This window comes from Scyliorhinus torazame, chromosome 15, assembly GCF_047496885.1.
Source record: "Scyliorhinus torazame isolate Kashiwa2021f chromosome 15, sScyTor2.1, whole genome shotgun sequence".
NCBI classification, from domain to species: Eukaryota; Metazoa; Chordata; class Chondrichthyes; order Carcharhiniformes; family Scyliorhinidae; genus Scyliorhinus; species Scyliorhinus torazame.
The window spans coordinates 183306940-183328022 of NC_092721.1; the positions used below are offsets into that span (position 1 = coordinate 183306940).

General features: G+C 49.7%; 1 protein-coding gene across 2 annotated transcripts in view; it reads right to left on the reverse strand.

The window, feature by feature from the left end:
• The window catches only part of oca2 (oculocutaneous albinism II), a 690248-nt gene that overhangs the window by 124771 nt on the left and 544394 nt on the right, over positions 1-21083 (reverse strand). For both annotated transcript variants that reach the window (XM_072477223.1, XM_072477224.1), the window contains exons 20-21: positions 17755-17814; positions 1073-1177 (exon numbers count right to left, since the gene is read on the reverse strand). In XM_072477223.1, the coding sequence (XP_072333324.1) occupies positions 1073-1177; positions 17755-17814 (165 nt within the window). The remainder of the gene's footprint in view (positions 1-1072; positions 1178-17754; positions 17815-21083) is intronic.

Here is a 21083-nt window from a genome sequence, read left to right on the forward strand (position 1 = left end):
CAAGCTCTTCTTAACATTGCACAAAGCCGAGCCTCAGTGAGGATTTGCTAGCATGGAAGGGGGTCATTGAACAAGTGAAAGGAGGTAATTTATTGTTGAAAGGAGGTCATAGAACAAGTGATGAGAGGTAATTTACTAGTGAAAGCAGATAATTGTACAAGTGATGGGAGGTAATTTACTAGGGAATACAGATAATATACCAGTGCAAGGAGGTAATGTATGAGTTAAAAGAGGTTAGATGTACACTTTATGTAACAAAATCATAAATTTCATAGAATCATAGAATCTTACAGGGCAGAAGGAGGCCATTCGGCCCATTGAGTCTGCACCGACCCTTGGAAAGAGTACCTGACTTACACACCGTCCCTATCTCCGTAGCCCAGTAGCCACACCTAGCATTTTGGACACTAAGGGGCAATTTATCATGGCCAATCCGCCTAACGTGCACATCTTTGGACTGTGGGAGAAAACTGGAGCACCCAGAGGAAACTCACATATACACGGGGAGAAAGTGCAAACTCCACACAGACATTATAACAAGTGTGTTTTAAATTTCACCATATATAGAATAATTGAATGGCGACAGCACAGCAAGAGGCCATTTCGGCCCACCTTGTACCTGCAAGAGCAACTCAGCTGGTCCCACTGCCCTGCATTTCCCCCCATTAACCCTGCGATCTTTCCCCCTCAGATAACTATCTGAACCTTTTTGAAGGCCTCAATTGAAATTGTCTTGGCCACCTTCTCCGACAGTGCATTCAGATCCTAACCACTTGCTGTGCATAATAGGAAATATCCTGGTGCCAGTCTCGGTGGGCAGGCCAATTCCGAGATCATTTTCATTCTTGTTAAGTATTCTATTAGAGTTGAAGCGAACGGAAGCAGATTAATACTTCCCTGTATCGGCAGAAACGTTGGAGAGCTGGAGATAAATTTCCAGGTCGAATGGGTTTTCTCAAAGTTAGCTACAATCAAAAGCAAAAATCTGATGCTGCCGATCAATTTTAAACTTGAAAATTTGCATTGATTGAAGCTTCCCCATCCAGACACTGGTCTCCGAGAATTGACTTACCATCGTGGCTGTAAAGGGAATATTATCTATCAGGGAAGATGCCAGTGAAGAGACCCATATGACTAGGATTAAAGCAATTGAGAGTCGTTGGTCTTCCGGAACGGACTGGTTGGAGAGAAAATAGAAGAACGTTCATTAGTGTAGAAAGCCAATAACACATCATAATCAGGTCAGTTGGAAACTCTCAAGCAGATCTGGTGGAGGAGAAAACAGAGTTCGGCCAGATTTTCAATCAGGGGCTGGGGTGGGAGATTGGGAGCCCAATACTCGGCTGAATGCCAGGTCCTGGCTCCCTGCCTGAAATGCATCAATTTGTGACCCTGGACGCTGTCCAATGGCCGATAAAAGCAGTGAGAGACCTCGCTCCTGGGGTCTACGCTGATCTTGTGAGATGTTGCAATGTACATCCCGCCCAAATTTAGGAGGGATCACTCTTTGACAAATCTGCACATCAGAACGAGACAGATGACTCTAATGTGCAGATTGCCGAGGTGCCTGAGGCTTTGGGATTCATCCCCGTCACCTCGGAGACCTCGGGCAAGCGCCGTTCAGCGCTGGTCCCCGCAAACAGGGCCCAGACTGGATGGCACTCGTGGGCATCTCCCAGGTATTGGAGGCCCCCAGCTGTATGCCCTTTGGGCAGGGTGGTGCCTTGGCACTTCTGGTGCCACCTATGCAGTGCCACTTCGGCATCTTGGTAGTGCCAGCCTGGCACTTTGGCAGTGCCACCTGGGTGTCAGCCTGGCACTGCCAAGGTGCCTGGATGGGAAATGCCAGGGTGCCATATTGACACTGCCAAGCTGGCATTTTTTATGTGAGCACGATTTGTCTGGACGTGCCCGGTGTGGGTGTTGGAGGGAATGCGGGGGGGCCGGGGACCCCTTCTCTCCCGTAGCGTGTTGGGGCTGGGAAGGGGGGGGGGGAAGGTCAGGGATTGTTTCAGGGGCTTTGGAGATTGGGATGCCATTTAAAAATGGCGCCCCGATCTTTTGCTGCACTGGGGAGTTCCGCGAGTCGCGTTGAATAGACATGTGTTTCTTGGCACTGCGAGCGCCGTGAAACACGTGGCTAAACGTGTTTGCTGGGGGACTTTGTTCCCTTCTGGTAGATTCATGCCCGCTATTTTTAAATGGAATTGGGCTGATTGGACAGCAGGTGAGCTTGGCGATCAATTTACTCGTACCGCGCACCTCCAGGAGATGGGAGCTGCCTATCCGGCACCAGTGGAAAAGCCAGGCCGCAGCCTTGGAGATAAGACCATGAGACGGAAAGAAATAGGAACAGGAGTAGGCCATTCAGCCCCTCGGGCCTGTTCCGCCATTCATTAGGATAAAGGCTGATCTGACATTCCTCACGTCCACTTGCTTGCCCTTTCCCTGGAACCCTTAATGCTCTTACTGATAAAGACTCCATCTATCTCAGCCTTAACTATACACAAAGACTCTGCCTCCACAGCTCTCTGTGGCTTGGAGTCCCAAAGACTCAAACCCCTCTGAGTGAAGAAATTCCTCCTCATCTCAGCCTTAAATTGGTGCCCCTTTATCCTGAGACTATCCCCTCCAGTCCTGGACCCACCCATGAGGGAAACGTCCTCTCAGCATTTATCCTGTAAAGTTGCCATTGAACTGCCGAGTAGAGGAGGCAGTTCATGAAAGGGCCAGGAAGATAAAGGTAACTCACAGTGGCCATGGGCACCAAGTTGTGGTATAGTGCTCCCCTGGCTAGTCGATCCCTAAAACCTCACAAAGAAATACAGGCAAAAGAATGTTCTTGAGTCCAGGGCAACTTTGACAGCAATACAGTAATGTTTACCACAATGATTGACTTCTTCATCTGTAAAAAAAAAAATTGAAAATCCTACTCTATTTTGAACAGGCCCTTTAACAAGTGCCCTAAAGAGCCATTTGTTGGTGGCGAGTGAGTTTCCTATTCCTTTTGAAAATTGTAGTCTGTCCCAGACACAGTGAGATGCAGCACTGCTCTCTGGGAATGCAATGTTCAAATCAAGTCCACACCCGTTCACGCCCCCGCCAGCAATTGAAAATCCAGCCCTATGTTTCTGGACGATAAACTTTCATCAGAACTCTGATGCCTTCTGGTCTTGAACCGAAAGTGTTAACTCAGTTGTCCTCTCCACATATGCTGCCTGACCTGCTGAGAGTTTCCAGAATCTTCGGTTTTATTTCAAGTTTCCAATATCCGCAGTATTTTGCGGTGTTCTGGAAAAACTAGGGTGCTGTTACATTCAGGAGAAATGGCTGAAGTCCAAAGTTAGATCTGGACTTGAAAAATCTGAAAGTACATTACGCTGATATGAAAGTTTTGATTCAGAAATAATCCCGTACTGTCTAGGTACACAAGAGAAAAACATTTAAACATCCAAAATTGACGGGCAATAATAAATTCAACTGTAACTGCAATGAGCTAAATTCTGTAATCCTTAATGTACAGAGTGACTCTGAAACCAAGCTAAGTTGCCTATTATTGGAGCATTTCAGTGTTTATTGTGCACAAAGATAGCATTAAAAACTGTTTTTTTTTTTAAACTTTCTTCGACCACTTCTCACTATAATGTATCAGCAATGGGAAGATAGGCTATGGATGGTTCTTGACAGTCTATCAATCAATTAATGAAAAGTCTTCCCATTCCAAATTGCTCCGGGAGCGTGTTGTCCTCGTCTTCGTCACCCCTGAGTGGAACCAATGGGAGGACGGATCCTCCTGGGGCGGGGGCTGCGGTGAGGCTCGCTGGGGGGAGGGGGAGTGGCGCAGGGGTGGGGGTCAGGTCTGGGGCCATGGGTGGGGATCCAGAGGGTGCCCGGTCCCAGAGGGAGACTGTGTCCTGGCGCCCGTCGGGGTGCGCCATGTAGGCGTACTGCGGGTTCGCGTGTAGGAGGTGGACCCTTTCGACCAAAGGGTCCGACTTATAGGTCCGCACATGCTTGCGAAGGAGGGCGGATCCAAGAACTGTCAGCCATGTTGGGGGCGAGACCCCAGAGGTGGACTTCCTGGGGAAGGCCAACTGACGTTCATGAGAGGTCTCGTTAGTCGCGGTGCAGAGGAGCGGTCAGATGGAGTTGAGCGCGTCGGGGAGGATCTCCTGCCAGCGGGAGACCGGGAGATTTTTAGACCGCAGGGCCAGCAGGACGGTCTTCCAGACTGTCCCGTTCTCCCTCTCCACCTGCCCGTTTCCCCGGGAGTTGTACCTGGTCGTCCTGCTCGCGGCGATGCCCTTGCGGAGCAGGAACTGACGCAGCTCATCTCTCATAAAAGAGGATCCCTGATCGCTGTGGACGTAGGTGGGGAAACCGAACATTGTAAAGATGCTGTGCAGGGCTTTAATGACCATGGCAGAAGTCATAACGGGGCATGGGATGACGAAAGGGAACTGGGAGTACTCATCGACCACGTTCAGAAAGTACTTGTTGCGGTCGGTGGAAGGGAGGGGCCCTTTGAAGTCCATGCTGAGGCACTCAAAGGGGCAGGAGGCCTTCACCAGGTGCACTCGATCTGGCCGGTAGAAGTGCGGCTTGCACTCCACGCAAACCTGGCAGTCTCTGGTGACAGTCCTGACCTCCTCAATGGAGTAGGGCAGGTTGCGGACCTTGATGAAATGGAAGAACTGGGTGACCCCCGGGTGGCAGAGGTCATAGTGGAGAGCCCGGAGTCGGTCCACTTGTGCGCTGGCACATGTACCGCGGGATAGGGCTCGTTGAGCTTCCCCGGGTGAATCAAAATCTCGTAATTATAGGTGGATCGACCTTAAGGGTTGTGAGGCTGCATACGGTGAGGGGGGTAGGGGTCCGCCGAATTTTAAGGTTAAGCTTTGGAGGTGGCACTGGAAGTCCAGGCCAAGTAACAGGGCAGCGCAGAGGTGGGGGAGAACGTAGAGCCGGAAGTTGCTAAACTCTATGTCTTGGACGGTGAGGGTCGCGATGCAGTACCCCCGGATTTCCACGGAATGGGATCCAGAGGGCAGGGAGATTTTCTGGGTAACGGGGTCTACTGCGAGGGAGCAGTGCCTTACCGTCGTGGGGTGGATGAAGCTCTCTGTGCTCCTGGAGTCAAAAGCAGCTGGTGGGGCCCACGATGCCCATGAGGGTGCCGCCCGGCCGGGGGTGTACGACTGGACGTTATGGGAGGCCACTTCTAACGAGTTCATGAGCTGCCTAGTTCCCGCAAGATCAAGCATACCCCCTTTCAGTAGGCGCTGGCGGACGTCCGCAGACCTCATGCCTGTAACGAAGGCGTCTCGGATTAAAAGTTCTGTGTGCTGGACTGCCGAAACTGCCTGGCAGTCACAGTTCCTCCCCAAGATGTGCAGGGCATGCCAGAAATCGTCCAGAGACTCACCGGGAGTTGCTGTCTCGTGGACAGGAGGTGCCTGGTGTATAGTTGGTTGGCTGGCCGAACGTAATGTCCCTTCAGGAGCTCCATCGCTTCGGAGTAAGTGGGCGCATCCCGGATGAGTGGACAAATGTCAGGGCTCATCCGTGAATAAAGGACTTGGAGCTTCTGCGCCTCAGCGGATGTTCTGACGTAGCTTTCGAAGCAGGCTAGCCAGTGGTCAAAAGCAGATGTAGCGTTGGCTGCTTGAGGGCTTGCAGGCGATCAGGCTTGATGCGAAGATCTATTGTTTTAAAATTCTTTGCTCAATAAATTGATGCACTATCAATCGCCACAAAGACGAGAGTGGTGGAATAATCGAGGCTTTATTGAGCAAAGATGTTGTGCCTCCTGTAGCTGCCACCAGAGTGGTTGCAGCACCGGTGAGCACACGCATTTATACGCCGCCTACTGGGCGGAGCCAGCAGGCAGGGATTTACCCATGTACCTCTAATATACGTGTCTTACCGTAATACATATAATACTGCTAGTGGTGACTACCACAGGCCGGTAGGTCATTGTTCTAATTTTAGCAGCAGGACTAAAATCAGGCCGTACGTGTCTCTCGAAGGCCACTGTTTCCCACTGCCAAACAGATGCTCTTCAAAGGCAGACACAATGCCAAGAGCTCTCCGTAAATATTTTAATTAGCCTGATCCCAGCTGACCACAATTATCCTTCACCAGCCGCTGGCAAGAAAGTTCTCCGGCTTTTAATTCGCAAAGACAAAATAAAATGTAAAAAAAGTAAAAGTGGCCGGAAGTTTAAAGATGAAATGTTGTAGCTTGTTGACTGTCGTCACACTATCTGTGACTCAGCCACGCATGACTGCAGGCATTAATTACTGCCCTGAACCTGTTTACTGGTGTTCAATGTTCCTACAGACTACACGGAGATCACCAAAGCTGTGAAACTGACCTGTAATGTATAAGTACAGGTGCAAAAATTAAATTGCACACTTGAATGGTGTTAATTTATGATAGATCTGTGTCATTACTGTTGTAGGTTGCCATCTGGCTAGCTGTTTTCCTCAAGCCCTGATATGTCAAAGATTGGGAAATGTGCCAGAAGCTATTCTTCTCCTTCTTAGGCGGTCCCTCAGGATCGAGGATTGATTTGCTTCCATTCCGATTCCGATGGGTTGATGAAAGTGCTAATTTGTGATCTGCAGACTCTTGCCTTATGCAGGGCGGATGGCGCTCTGAAGGGTTGGGCAGATGGGTTGGTTGCGCACCCTCTCCAACGTCTCAACCTGCCTCTGCGCGTCCTCAACGTGCCCGATGCCTTCCCAAATGAGCCTCCTCCATTTTGGATGGTCGCAAGTCAGGAGGCGGGAGGGAATGTTTCACCTCTTCGGGGACACCCCCCCCAAAGTAAGACATCCCCAAAGCAATCCTGCTGTCCTCCTGAGAGTCTGCGGCTGAGACTGAGCTCAGAGTGCAGCAGTTGCGTTGGGAGTCTGGTCGACGCGTCCCACTCAGTGAGGAAATCACAGGAGTATCCGGGAGCAGATTTGTCCACAGGAGAGCGCGTTCCGTTAGCAACACTGACAAAACTGTTCCATGATGTTTCACAACCAATGAAATTACTTCTGGAGTGGGTGGATGGGTGAAATGTAATGGGAATTTAAGCAGGAAACAAGGCGGCCAATTTGGCAGCTGCAGGAATTCTGAGTTCCCTACGTCATGTTGAGTTTTAACAATTATGTCAGTGGTGTTTCAGCAGCAGTTTGGGTGATGTCTGGTGGCAGGTATCGCTTTTCCATGTACTGCATCCTTGAATACTCATTGAGTGAAAGCTTTACCAAATTAAGTCCTACCTGCAAGATCAAGTGAGCAACGCATGGGAAAACCTGGGTCAGGCCATGTGTGCCTGAGCAAGGCAACTGTGCCACACGTGGAACTGTGCCACACATTCACAGAGGGGAGATCAAACTTGATGGAAATCAGGTCCAGCTTGGGGGAGGTCAGGTCGAGGGTGTCTGAGGGCGAGTTGAGAGCGACTGTGAGTAATTCAAGGCTGATGGAGGGAGGTTCCAAGACCAGGCGGGGCCCGGCAGAGTCGGGGAGGGTGGAGACTGGAGGTCAGGGGTCACTGACACAGAATTAAGGGTGAAGGTGTGGGGTTTGGGGATGATTGAGGGAAGGTTCAGGATGACGTTGGGAGTACCAAAGACGACGGGTGGAAGCTAGATGTTCACATAGGGAGGGTGCAGGTGGATAGTTGGCAGCTGCAAGGACATATTGGGCATGTCCATGGACATTCCTGCCAACACAGAGTGAACTGGCAGCAGACCTGGTTGTTCTGGGAGGAGGCGACAATGGGATATGAAGGGTCCTGGATGTGGCTCATAGGAGGTTCAGGCATTCACATCAGTTAGCCACAGCTGCCCTGTTCACAGAGGTGCCCTTATCTTTCCTGTCTTATCCACCCAGTTCATTCTGTGAGTTTGCAATGCGTCTCTTACACCCAGTCTTTTTGCAACTTGAGAGGGGAAGAGTTGGCAGAAGGGGGCTGGGGCCAAGCAACAACAGGCGACATAAAGGCCATTAACAGATGCCAACAGAGTGGGAGGCTGGTCAAGAGGAATACAACCAGGGCCGTCATCATCACAGAGGAACACTGATGCATTAGCACAGGTTCAGAACGCTCACGATCGTCAGCTGTCTTTGAGCGAATGTCAGAGATAGTGAGACTATCCTGGGAGGCTGACCCTGACCTGTTGGTGCTCCTTTAACAAGCCCTGTAACCCTGTGGATTAGGAGGCAACATGATGCCAGTTGCCCTCAAGCTCACTGTGGCACTGAATTTCTTTGCCACAAGCTAATTCCAGTGATCCACTAGATGTGGCACAGAAAAATGCATCAAGGATGTGACCAATGTCCGGTTCAGTAGGGCTAATGGCTCACAAGCAATGCTGAGGGTCATGTTGCCAAGACAACAGATTTCAAGCCATCACTCAGTTCTCACAAGTGCAGGGGGCCATTGACCGCACCCATGTGGCCATCAGAACTCCCTGGGAAAGGCCATCTGTATTTGTGAGCCACAAGGGGTTTCACCTCGCTTAACGTACAAATAGCCCATGACCACTGAAAATGTATTATGCAGGTGTGTGCTAATTTCAGGGAGCTCTTGTGACCCCTACATCTTACACCACAACAAGCACCCAAATCTGTTTAAGGCACCTGTCTAAGTGCAGTGGGATCCTGGGTGACAAGGGCTATCTGCTCAAGATGTGGGGCGTCATTCTCCGCCGGCGGGAGTCTCCGTTTTGCCGGCGCCCGGGGGTTTCCCGACGGCGTGGGGCTGCCCCACAATGGGAAACCCCATTGATCGGCCGGTGTTACGGAGACTCCCGCCAGCCGGTCGGGGCAGAAATGTGGCGGGGCGGGTAGGAGAATTTCGCCCGTGATTCCTGACACCAGTGCATCATCTCCACTGCCCAGCGGAGAAACATTAGAGTGCAGCTCATGGATCAGCCAGAGCAGACAAGTGCAATCAATTGGCCTGTTGAAAATGCTGACGTTTGCTGATGACACGACCATAGTGGGTTGGATCTTGAACAACGATGAGTCAGAGTACAGGTGCGAGGTAGAGAACCTAGTGGCGTGTTGTAACAGCAACAATCTCTCCCTCAATGTTAGCAAAATTAAGGAGCTGGTCATTGACTTCAGGAAGCAAAGTATCGTACACACCCGTCTGCATCAATGGGGCCAAGGTGGAGATGATTGACAGCTTCAAATTCCTAGATGTGCACATCACCAAAAATCTGTCCTGGTCCACCCACGTCAACGCTACGACCAAGAAAACACAATAGCGCCTATACTTCCTCAGGAAACTAAGGACATTCGGCATGCAAAGGGGAGCATGGTAGCACAGTGGTTGGCACAGTTGCTTCACAGCTCCGGGGTCCAAGGTTCGATTCCCGGCATTGGACACTGTCTGTGCGGAGTCTGCATGTTCTCCCAGTGTCTGCGTGGGTTTCCTCCGGGTGCTCCGGTTTCCTCCCACAATCCAAAGATGTGCGTGTTAAGTGGATTGGCCATGCTAAATTGCTTTTAGTGTCCAAAACAAAAGTTAAGTGGCATCCGGGGATATGGTGGATGTGTAGGTGGATGTGGAGGTGTGGGTTTAGGTAGGATACTCTTTCCAAGGGACAGTGGCGACTCTATGGGCCAAATGGCCTCCTTCTGCACTGTAACGTCTATGATTCTATGTCCACATTGACTCTTACCATTTTTTACAGATGCACCCTAGAAAGCATCCTATCTGGCTGATCACAGCCTGGTATGGCAACTGCTCGGCCCAAGTTCATAAGAAACTACAGATATTCGTGAACACAGCCCAGTCCATCACGCAAAACCGCCTCCATGCATTGACTCCCGTTGCCTGGGGAAAGCGGGCAACATAATCAAAGACCCCTTGCACCCGGGTTATTCTCTCTTCCAACTTCTTCCATTGGGCAGGAGATTAAAAAGTCTGAGAACATGCACTAACAGATTCAAAAACAACTTCTTCCCTGCTGTTACCAGACTCCTTAATGACCCTCTTATGGACTGAACTGATCTCTCCACGCATAAATTCATGGAATCATAGAATTTACAATGCAGGAGGCCATTCGGCACATCGAGTCCGCACCAACCCTGGGAAAGAGCACCCTACCCAAGCCCACGCCTCCACCTATCCCCATAAACCCACCTAACCTTTTTTTTTGGACACTAAGGGCAATTTATCATTGCCAATCCTCCTAACCTGCACATCTTTAGACAGTGGGAGGAAACCGGAACACCCGGAGGAAACCCACGCAGACACGGCGAGAATGTGCAGACTCCGCACAGACAGTGACCCAAGCCGGGAATCGAACCTGGGACCCTGGAGCTGTGAAGCAACTGCGCTAACCACTGTGCTACCGTGCTGCCCATCTTCTCTCCTGAGTAGTACTACACTCCGTATGCTTCACCTGATGTCTACATATATATATATATATATTTACATTGTGTATCTATCGTATGTCCTATGTTTTTTCATGTATGGAACGATCTGTCTGGACTGTACGAAGACCAATACCTTTCACTCTACTTCGTTACATGTGATAATAAACACAACACCAAATACAAATCCAATCCATTTCCTCTGCCCTGAAGGATCTGGTGGAGCATTACAATATGTGCCACAGAGGGTGTCCAGCGTTGTCATAGTCTGCTCTACATTGCACAACTTAGCATTGTCAAAAGGAGACATCTGCATTCCTCCTTAGTGAAGGTTGACAGCAAGGAATCTGTGGAGGCCTGACATACCACAGCACCTCTCCAATATTCCTAACACATCGACCTGCCAGGGCTTCCAGAGAACCTAATTTTTCATTGTCCTTTGCAGGATTGAGACAATTTGTGAGGGAATGTATATTTTCAGGGCTGTGGAACATGCCTGAAAATGCAGCCTCCGGTGGAAGTCCCATATGTGCTGTGCAAAGAGAATGGCCAAAGTTACTTGCTCCAATTGAAGTATTATAGATGCTTTCATTGACCTGTCATGGAGACCCAGGAGCAGAAATATCGGTCATGGTAACTTGAGTATCTTGGGCGAGATTCTCCGACCCCCCGCTGGGTCGGAGAATCGCCGGGGGCTGGCGTGAATCCCGCCCCCGCCGGTTGCCGAAGTCTCCGGCACCAGAGATTCGGCGGGGGCGGGAATCGCGCCGCGCCGGTTGGCGGGCACCCCCGCTCGATTCTCCGGCCCGGATGGGCCGAAGTCCCGCCGCTAAAATGCCTGTCCCGCCGGCGTAAATTAAACCACCTACCTTACCGGCGGGACAAGGCGGCGCGGGCGGGCTCCGGGGTCCTGGGGGGGGCGCGGGGCGATCTGGCCCCGGGGGGTGCCCCCACGGTGGCCTGGCCCGCGATCGGGGCCCATCGATCCGCGGGTGAGCCTGTGCCGCTGGGGCACTCTTTCCCTTCCGCCTCCGTCACGGTCTCCACCATGGCGGAGGCGGAAGAGACTCCCTCCACTGCGCGTGCGCGGGAATGCCGTCAGCGGCCGCTGACGCTCCTGCGCATGCGCTGCCCGGAGATGTCATTTCCGCGCCAGCTGGCAGGGCACCAAAGGCATTTTCTGCCAGCTGGCGGGGCGGAAATTCATCCGGCGTTGGCCTAGCCCCTCAATGTTGGGGCTCGGCCCCCAAAGATGCGGAGCATTCCGCACCTTTGGGGCGGCACGATGCCCGTCTGATTTGCGCCATTTTGGGCGCCAGTCAGCGGACATCGCGCCGTTTCCGGAGAATTGCGCCCCTTATATCCAAAAGCAAGGCCTTTATCCTTAGGAGCAGTCTTCACTTGTGATTGTGTGACAATTGTCCAACCCTTTGGCCTGCTGGGGAGCAGAGGACGTGGTTTTTTGAAGTAGATCCCGGTGCAGGTGGATGGACATGCCGAGCGAGCAATGGTTTTCAGGTGATACAATGCTCAGCAGGTAGGTGCCTCAGCCATGAATCCCCCATAAAGACAAAACGCAAATACCCGAGAGCTTTGTTGCTTCCACAAAAGAAAACTCCCTCCGTCGCCATCAGCCATCAATGATTGCCAACCATGTAGCATGCCAGGACAGCATGTCCTCTGACTGAGCGAGTCCTTACAAATGAACATGATGTACACATGAATCAAGAGAAACAAATGCTAAATATATACTTGGGAAGAGGTGCAAAGTGGCTGAATACTCATGCCATCTTTGTGCAGTCATAAGCTCTGAAGTTTTCTCTTACGCCCACAATGCCTTGGTGCGACCCTGGCATCTGTAGCTGAGGTGGAGGCAAACTGCTGAGCTCAATGCCCTCTTGCCAGCGATGACTTTGGCAGCAGTGCTCAGGTGGGCCAAGACCCCGAGGAGACGCTCAATCCCCTCTCACCAAGCCACTGCTGTGTGGATCTCATGGTCAAAATGAGGGAATGTAGATCTCAGTGCATGTGACTCATAGATGGACACTTCCAACATCCACACAATGTTGTGCATTGCCTCTGACAGTTCTACCAGGTGTCCCCCTACTGTCTCTGCAGCTCCTGCGGGCTACTTGTGGCCGAGGCCTCTATCGTCAGCCCAGAGCTCAGTATGAGCATGGTCCCTAACAATCTTTCTTTTGTCAGGGACTTTAGTTGACACTGCTCCCTTTAGCTGCTGGGATTCTTCTGGGATGCGCTCACCAGAATATGCCCCCGAATCTTAAAGCAATCCCTCTGACACCCATGCACGTGTCACTGTGCCGGTGAACGGTGCAGGATAGGCAATTGACAGTGCATCCTCTGGTGATAGGCATCCTCAAAGATGGAGTTTTGCTGTCATTTGCAGGCTGTAGCCTTGACTCTGGATTGACTGGTGGTGAACACAAAGAAAGATATTAAGATTCAGCGCACCACAGTTGCTCCTGCGCGTGTGCCCTCGTCTCAGCGCCAGTTTGGAAGCATTCTCACTATGCTGTCGAGTTAATTCTGCCTTGCCATCAGCAATGACATGTCTGCGTAACGCCCCAACGATCTCCATGCCCTCCTCCCCAGGTGGGATTAGGATCGTCTATTCCAACACAACTCCACCCATCTTGACTCTCTATGTCATAAGACGTCAATCTGAAAAAATTGGCGATTTAGTAGCATATCAAGGGATACCTATTTCCCTCGTCCACATCCATCTCCATGCCACAAACAGGTCACATATTATCCTTGGTATCTAAGTTGCTTTCTCAAGCAAAACTACCGCATGGTTAATCGTGAACCAGGTTAACAGACTCGAAGAGGTTGATATTAAGAAGGAGGATGTGCCAGAAATTTTGAAAAGCATCAGGATAGATAAGTCCCCTGGGCCAGACAGGATATACCCAATGTTACTACGGGAAGCGAGGGAGGAGATTGCTGCGCCGTTGGCGATGATCTTTGCGTCCTCACTCTCCACTGGAGTAGTACCAGATGATTGGATGGAGGCGAATGTTGTTCCCCTATTCAAGAAAGGGAATAGGGAAATCCCTGGTAATTGTGAGCAAAATACTGGAAAGGATTCTGAGATATAGGATTTATAATTATTTAGAAAAACATAGTTTGATTAAAGATAGTCAGCAAAGCTTTGTGAGTGGCAGGTCATGCCTCACAAGCCTCATTGAATTCGTTGAGGATGTGACGAGACACATTGATGAAGGTCGGGCAGTGGATGTGGTATGAATGAAATGAAATGAAAATCACTTATTGTCACAAGTAGGCTTCAAATGAAGTTACTGTGAAAAGCCCCTGGTCGCCACATTCCGGCGCCTGTTCGGGGAGGCTGGTACGGGAGGCTGGTATATATGGATTTCAGTAAGGCATTTGATAAGGTTCCTCATGGTAGGCTCATTCAGAAAGTCTAGGGGCATGGGATACAGAGAAATTCTAGATACAGAATTGACTGCCGGAAGAAGTGGTAGTGGATGGAAAATATTCTGCCTGGAGGTCGGTGACTAGTGGTGTCCTGCAGGGATCTGTTCTGGGACCTCTGCTCTTTTTGGTTTTTATAAATGACTTGGATGAGGAAGTGGAAGGATGGGTTAGTAAGTTTGCCGATGACACGAAGGTTGGTGGAGTTGTAAATAGTGTTGAGGGCTGTTGCAGGTTACAACAGGACATTGACAGGATACAGAGCTGGGCTGAGAAGTGGCAGATGGAGTTCAACATCGGTAAATGTGAAGTGATTCATTTTGGAAGGTCGAATTTGAATGCTGAATACAGGGTTAAAGGCAGGATTCTTGGAAGTGTGGAGGAATAGAGGGATCTTGGGATCCACGTACATAGATCCCTCAAAGTTGCCACCCAGGTTGATAGGGTTGTTAAGAAGGCGTATGGTGTGTTGGCTTTCATTAACAGGGGGATTGAGTTTAAGAACCGCGAGGTTTTGCTGCAGCTTTATAAAACCCTGGTTAGACCACACTTGGAATATTGTGTCCAGTTCTAGTCACCTCATTATCGGAAGGATGTGGATGCTTTGGAGAGGGTGCAGAGGAGATTTACTAGGATGCTGCCTGGATTGGAGAGCATGTCTTATGAAGAAAGGTTGAGGGAGCTCGTGCTTTTCTCACTGGAGCGAAGAAGGAAGAGAGAAGACTTGATGGAGGTGTACAAGGTGATGAGAGGCATGGATTGAGTGGATAGCCAGAGACTTTTCCCCAGGGCGGAGATGGATGTCACGATGGGACATAATTTTAAGGTGATTGGAGGAAGGTATAGGGGAGATGTCAGAGGTAGGTTCTTTACACAGAGAGTGGTGGGTGTGTGGAATGCACTGCTAGCAGAGGTGGTGGAGTCAGAGTCATTAGGGACATTTAAGCGACTCTTGGACAGGCACATGGACAGCAGTAAATTGAAGGGGTGTAGGTTAGGTTGATCTTAGATTAGGCTAAATGGTCGGAACAGCATTGTGGGCCGAAGGGCCTGTACTGTGCTATTCTCTGTTCTATGGTTTGGCCTAAGTGCCAAGCTGAGGATGGCTGTCCACATTTCCACCTGGGCTCCCTCCCCAGTCACACAGATCCGCTGTTCAAGGATCAGCTACTGCGTGTTCTTGATAAGTATGTACCGGTCAGACAGGGAGGAAGGCGTCGAGCGAGGGAACCGTGGTTTACCAAGGAAGTGGAATCTCTTGTTAAGAGGAAGAAGGAGGCCTATGTGAAGATGAAGTGTGAAGTTTCGGTTGGGGCGATGGATAGTTACAAGGTAGCGAGGAAGGATCTAAAGAGAGAGCTAAGACGAGCAAGGAGGGGACATGAGAAGTATTTGGCAGGAAGGATCAAGGAAAACCCAAAAGCTTTCTATAGGTATGTCAGGAATAAGCGAATGACTAGGGAAAGAGTAGGACCAGTCAAGGACAGGGATGGGAAATTGTGTGTGGAGTCTGAAGAGATAGGCGAGATACTAAATGAATATTTTTCGTCAGTATTCACTCAGGAAAAAGATAATGTTGTGGAGGAGAATGCTGAGCCCCAGGCTAATAGAATAGATGGCATTGAGGTACGTAGGGAAGAGGTGTTGGCAATTCTGGACAGGCTGAAAATAGATAGGTCCCCGGGACCTGATGGGATTTATCCTAGGATTCTATGGGAGGCCAGGGAAGAGATTGCTGGACCTTTGGCTTTGATTTTTATGTCATCATTGGCTACAGGAATAGTGCCAGAGGACTGGAGGACAGCAAATGTGGTCCCTTTGTTCAAAAAGGGGAGCAGAGACAACCCCGGCAACTATAGGCCGGTGAGCCTCACGTCTGTAGTGGGTAAAGTCTTGGAGGGGATTATAAGAGACAAGATTTATAATCATCTAGATAGGAATAATATGATCAGGGATAGTCAGCATGGCTTTGTGAAGGGTAGGTCATGCCTCACAAACCTTATTGAGTTCTTTGAGAAGGTGACTGAACAGGTAGACGAGGGTAGAGCAGTTGATGTGGTGTATATGGATTTCAGCAAAGCGTTTGATAAGGTTCCCCACGGTAAGCTATTGCAAAAAATACGGAGGCTGGGGATTGAGGGTGATTTAGAGATGTGGATCAGAAATTGGCTAGCTGAAAGAAGACAGAGGGTGGTGGTTGATGGGAAATGTTCAGAATGGAGTACAGTCACAAGTGGAGTACCACAAGGATCTGTTCTGGGGCCGTTGCTGTTTGTCATTTTTATCAATGACCTAGAGGAAGGCGCAGAAGGGTGGGTGAGTAAATTTGCAGACGATACTAAAGTCGGTGGTGTTGTCGATAGTGTGGAAGGATGTAGCAGATTACAGAGGGATATAGATAAGCTGCAGAGCTGGGCCGAGAGGTGGCAAATGGAGTTTAATGTAGAGAAGTGTGAGGTGATTCACTTTGGAAGGAATAACAGGAATGCGGAATATTTGGCTAATGGTAAAGTTCTTGAAAGTGTGGATGAGCAGAGGGATCTAGGTGTCCATGTACATAGATCCCTGAAAGTTGCCACCCAGGTTGATAGGGTTGTGAAGAAGGCCTATGGAGTGTTGGCCTTTATTGGTAGAGGGATTGAGTTCCGGAGTCGGGAGGTCATGTTGCAGCTGTACAGAACTCTGGTACGGCCGCATTTGGAGTATTGCGTACAGTTCTGGTCACCGCATTATAGGAAGGACGTGTAGGCTTTGGAGCGGGTGCAGAGGAGATTTACCAGGATGTTGCCTGGTATGGAGGGAAAATCTTATGAGGAAAGGCTGATGGACTTGAGGTTGTTTTCGTTGGAGAGAAGAAGGTTAAGAGGAGACTTAATAGAGGCATACAAAATGATCAGGGGGTTGGATAGGGTGGACAGTGAGAGCCTTCTCCCGCGGATGGATATGGCTGGCACGAGGGGACATAACTTTAAACTGAGGGGTAATAGATATAGGACAGAGGTCAGAGGTAGGTTCTTTACGCAAAGAGTAGTGAGGCCGTGGAATGCCCTACCTGCTACAGTGGTGAACTCGCCAACATTGAGGGCATTTAAAAGTTTATTGGATAAACATATGGATGATAATGGCATAGTGTAGGTTGGATGGCTTTTGTTTCGGTGCAACATCGTGGGCCGAAGGGCCTGTACTGCGCTGTATTGTTCTATGTTCTATGTTCTATGTTCTATCCATTGCTTGATGCTCTCATGGGCCCTGCTGATGCTTCAACACCATGCCAAAACTTTTTTGGCCCACTTTTTTTTTCTGTCATTCTCTGCAACGTTTTGTATTCAGCCTGGTTCTCAACTGAATTATGAGACCGGCAGTTATCGTAAACCTGTTTTTTCAGTTTCATTCTAATCTCCACACCTTTCATCACCCAGGGCGTTCCAGCTTTGGACAACTTTGCTTTCTCAGAATACGAACTACTGAGCCTCAGCTCGGCCCAGCTATCAGGCGTCCTCCCAGATTTTTGGACTCCTGCCGCTCCTTACCATTGTTGCAAGTTCACTCATTTAAAAATAAATACATTTAGAGTACACAATTCATTTTGTTTTCCAATTAAGGGGTAATTTACCATAGCGAATTCACCTACCCTGCACATATTTGGGTTGTGGGGGTGAGACCCACGCAGGCACATGGAGAACGTGCAAACTCCACACGGACAGTGAGCCGGGGCCGGGATCTAACCTGGGTTCTCGGCGCCGTGAGACAACAGTGCTGACCACTGCGCGCCATGCCGCCCGATGCATGTTCATTCATGATCAATGTAATCTAAAAGACACAGTGACCCTGAAAATAAATCAGCCTTGAGATAGTTCGGGCAAGGCACAGCAAATGGTTTCATTTTGACACAAGCGGTTTATGGGTTACCTTTATCAACGTGGCTGTCTGTTCTCCAATGTAGTCGATCAATTGCAAGTTCGCCAATGCCTAGAGCAGAAATATGAAGAGAAAAATCAAGTTATACTAAGATTATAACTGTTCAGCAAAAAAAGTACTCCAGAAAATCTGCTCTCCTTCATTCACTGGACATTTCCGCCGGGACACGAACACACTTGGTTTCACAGTCATTCCCTTCAGGGGAATGCATCATTGCTTCATGGATTTTGCTTTAAGAGACCCAATTTCAAGATTATGCCTTTTACAGTTTTCAATTCCTATTTGGTTTTATAAGCTTCTGGCAGCTTGCGATGAATTATAGGCTTCTTGAAACAAGCATTATTTCACAGTTTCAGCTGAAACAACCTCTAATAAATACTGTGCAAAAGCACCTCAGATTTCAGCAATCACTCTCTTGCAGAGCCACAAGTTGGAAAAGTTACGGCTTTAGAACAGTTCAAGCAAAATTGAAGCACTTGATCTTGCCTTGCCATCGTTAGACTCCATTCTCGCGACCTGTTTTTATTATGTGAATATTATTTTACCTTTTTCAATATGCCACATTCTAAGGTGTGAACATTTCTGCTCACCTTTCTTCCTCCACATTCATGTTTCCCTGGCATCTGTTGGAGAAATTAGCCCCTGTCACAGAATAAAACATCACCTAACTGTCAAGACCAGTCCGAGAGTCCACTTTATAAGCTGTGAGAGGGCAAGGAATGTAAAGACTATGGGCTGGATTCTCCGACTGTGAGGTTATGACCTCATGCCGGCTTGGGAACGGTGGCGTTTTACGCCCGGAAATCCGCCGCAAAATGGCCACCGATCCACCGTTTGGCTGGGGGCTGGCATCCGAGCAGCATAGAGCTCAAGGCACAAGCTGCGGATACGACCGGAGAATTGCCGGGTCCGTGGCCGGGTATGCACACAGCAGCGACCTACAACAGCCGTGCTGTGCAACATGGTGCCGGGTGAGCGCGGAACCCGGTCTGCGAAATAGTGCCCCCCCCCCCCTTTGGCTAGCTCAGGAGCCCTGGACCACCCCCCCCAACAGTGCCCCCAGCGCCTGACAAAGCCCCCCCTGCCCGTGGATCGGCCCTCCCCCCGACTGTGACGGCGCTGGACTGAGTCCGCTGCCACCACGCCGAGTTCCCGACGGGTGAGACCATGAGAGACCCACGCCGTCGGGAACTCGGCCGGTTGGGGGCACAGTATCGTCCTGAGGCCGTCGATACGACGCGCGCCGTATTCACTTTGGAGGGGGTGGAGTACGGCAAAAGCGGCACCGTCCCCGATTTGGTCGGGAACGGGTATTCTCCAGCCGATCGCCGAACGCGATTTCGGCGACGGCGACCGGAGAATCCCGCCCAAGACTTTTAAAAATTTGCCGATTTTCACAGGGCGTGGGCATCACTGGCTAGGCCAGCGTGGTTGTCACTTTTGTTGCCCATCCCTAATTGCCCCTGGGAAGGTGATGGTGCGCTGCTTTCTTGAGCCGCTGCAGTCCATGTGGTGTAGGTGCACCCACAGTGCTGTGAGGGAGGGAGTTCCAGGATTTTGACCGAGGAACAGTGAAGGAACGGCGATATAATTCCAAGTCAGGATGGTCAAAATCCTGGAACTGCAGTGTTTGATGAAGATCAGGGTGTTGTTCAGCAGGAATTTATATTTATATAGCACCTTTAATATAATGAAATATCCGGGGCTGCACGAGTTGCACAGTGGTTAGCACTGCTGCCTCACAGCTCCAGGGACCCGGGTTCAATTCCCCGCTGGGTCACTGTCTGTGCAGAGTCTGCACGTTCTCCCCATGGCTGCGTGGGTTTCCTCTGGGTGCTCTGGTTTCCTCCCACATTCCAAAGCTGTGCAGGTTAGGTGGATTGGCCATGATAAATTGCCCCTTAGCGTCCAAAAGGTTAGGTGGGTTTACTGGGTTATGGGCACAGGGTTGTGGGCCAAGGTAGGGTGCTCTTTCCAAGGGTCTTTGCAGACTCAATGTGCCAAATAGCCTCCTTCCATGATTCATGTTCAGTTGAACATTACCTGTCTATTGATAACACATAATTATGGAGATACACACATTTGTATATACAGGAGAGAAAAATCAAGCTATTAGCTAACTCCATGCTTGCCTTTACGCAGGTCTCTGTCCAGTCCACAAGACTCTCTAGTCTCAGGTCATGCATTTCTTTACATCGCACAGTGTTCAGAATTGTTTCTCAGTCCTACATTAGCCCTTGCTATAGCAAGGTAGGGGCAGCACGGTAGCATTGTGGATAGCACAATTGCTTCACAGCTCCAGGGTCCCAGGTTCGATTCCCGGCTTGGGTCACTGTCTGTGCGGAGTCTGCACATCCTCCCCGTGTCTGCGTAGGTTTCCTCCGGGTGCTCCGGTTTCCTCCCACAGTCCAAAGATGTGAAGGTTAGGTGGATTGGCCATGAGAAATTGCCCTTTGTGTCCAAAGTTGCCCTTAGTGTTGGGTGGGGTTTACTGGGTTATGGGGATAGGGTGGAAGTGTTGACCCTGGGTAGGGTGCTCTTTCCAAGAGCCGGTGCAGACTCGATGGGCTGAATGGCCTCCTTCTGCACTGTAAATTCTATGTAAAAATTCTATCTATATCCTTTCACTACAGATGAGAATTTTAAAATCATGGCATTGCTTGACTCAATCTTTGAAAAAGCTCTGAAGATACACACTGGCACTTAGCCATAAGTGAATTTGTTTATTGTTGTACACAGATGCTGGATGTATACGGATGATATTTCTTCTGCAGTCTCTATTATAACAGGAACAAACATGTGTTCATTCTTATCACCAACAGAAATTTCTAGCCAAGTATGTTATGTGCCTCATGGGTTACATTTTTTCCAACTTGTTAACTTTACTTTCCATGGGCTTTTCAATAATGATTTATGTAATTTGTGTTTCATAGTGAATCGGATAAGAGATGAGGAAAGAGCAGTGCAGTCCACATCAGATGCTGTGCAGTGCAATGGGTGCGCAGAAGTAAATTGGAGGAGAATTTATAACGCATGATTAAAACAAACGCAAAATACTGCAGATGCAGGAAATCTGAATTAAAAACAGAAAATGCTGAAAATCCTCAGCAGGTCAGGCAGCATCTGTGGAGAAAGAAGCTGAGTGGGAGTTTCAAGTCCCCTTTTCATTTCTCTCTTGTCATTCCATATTTCCAATGTCGAGTGTGGGGAAAGTAAGCTTGTTTTTAAATCGCTGATATTGAAACCGTTTAGCTGCCCCACTCTCCCATTGCACCAGTGACGATCCTGCCATCCAGTCTTGCGGCTGCCCTGATACCAGC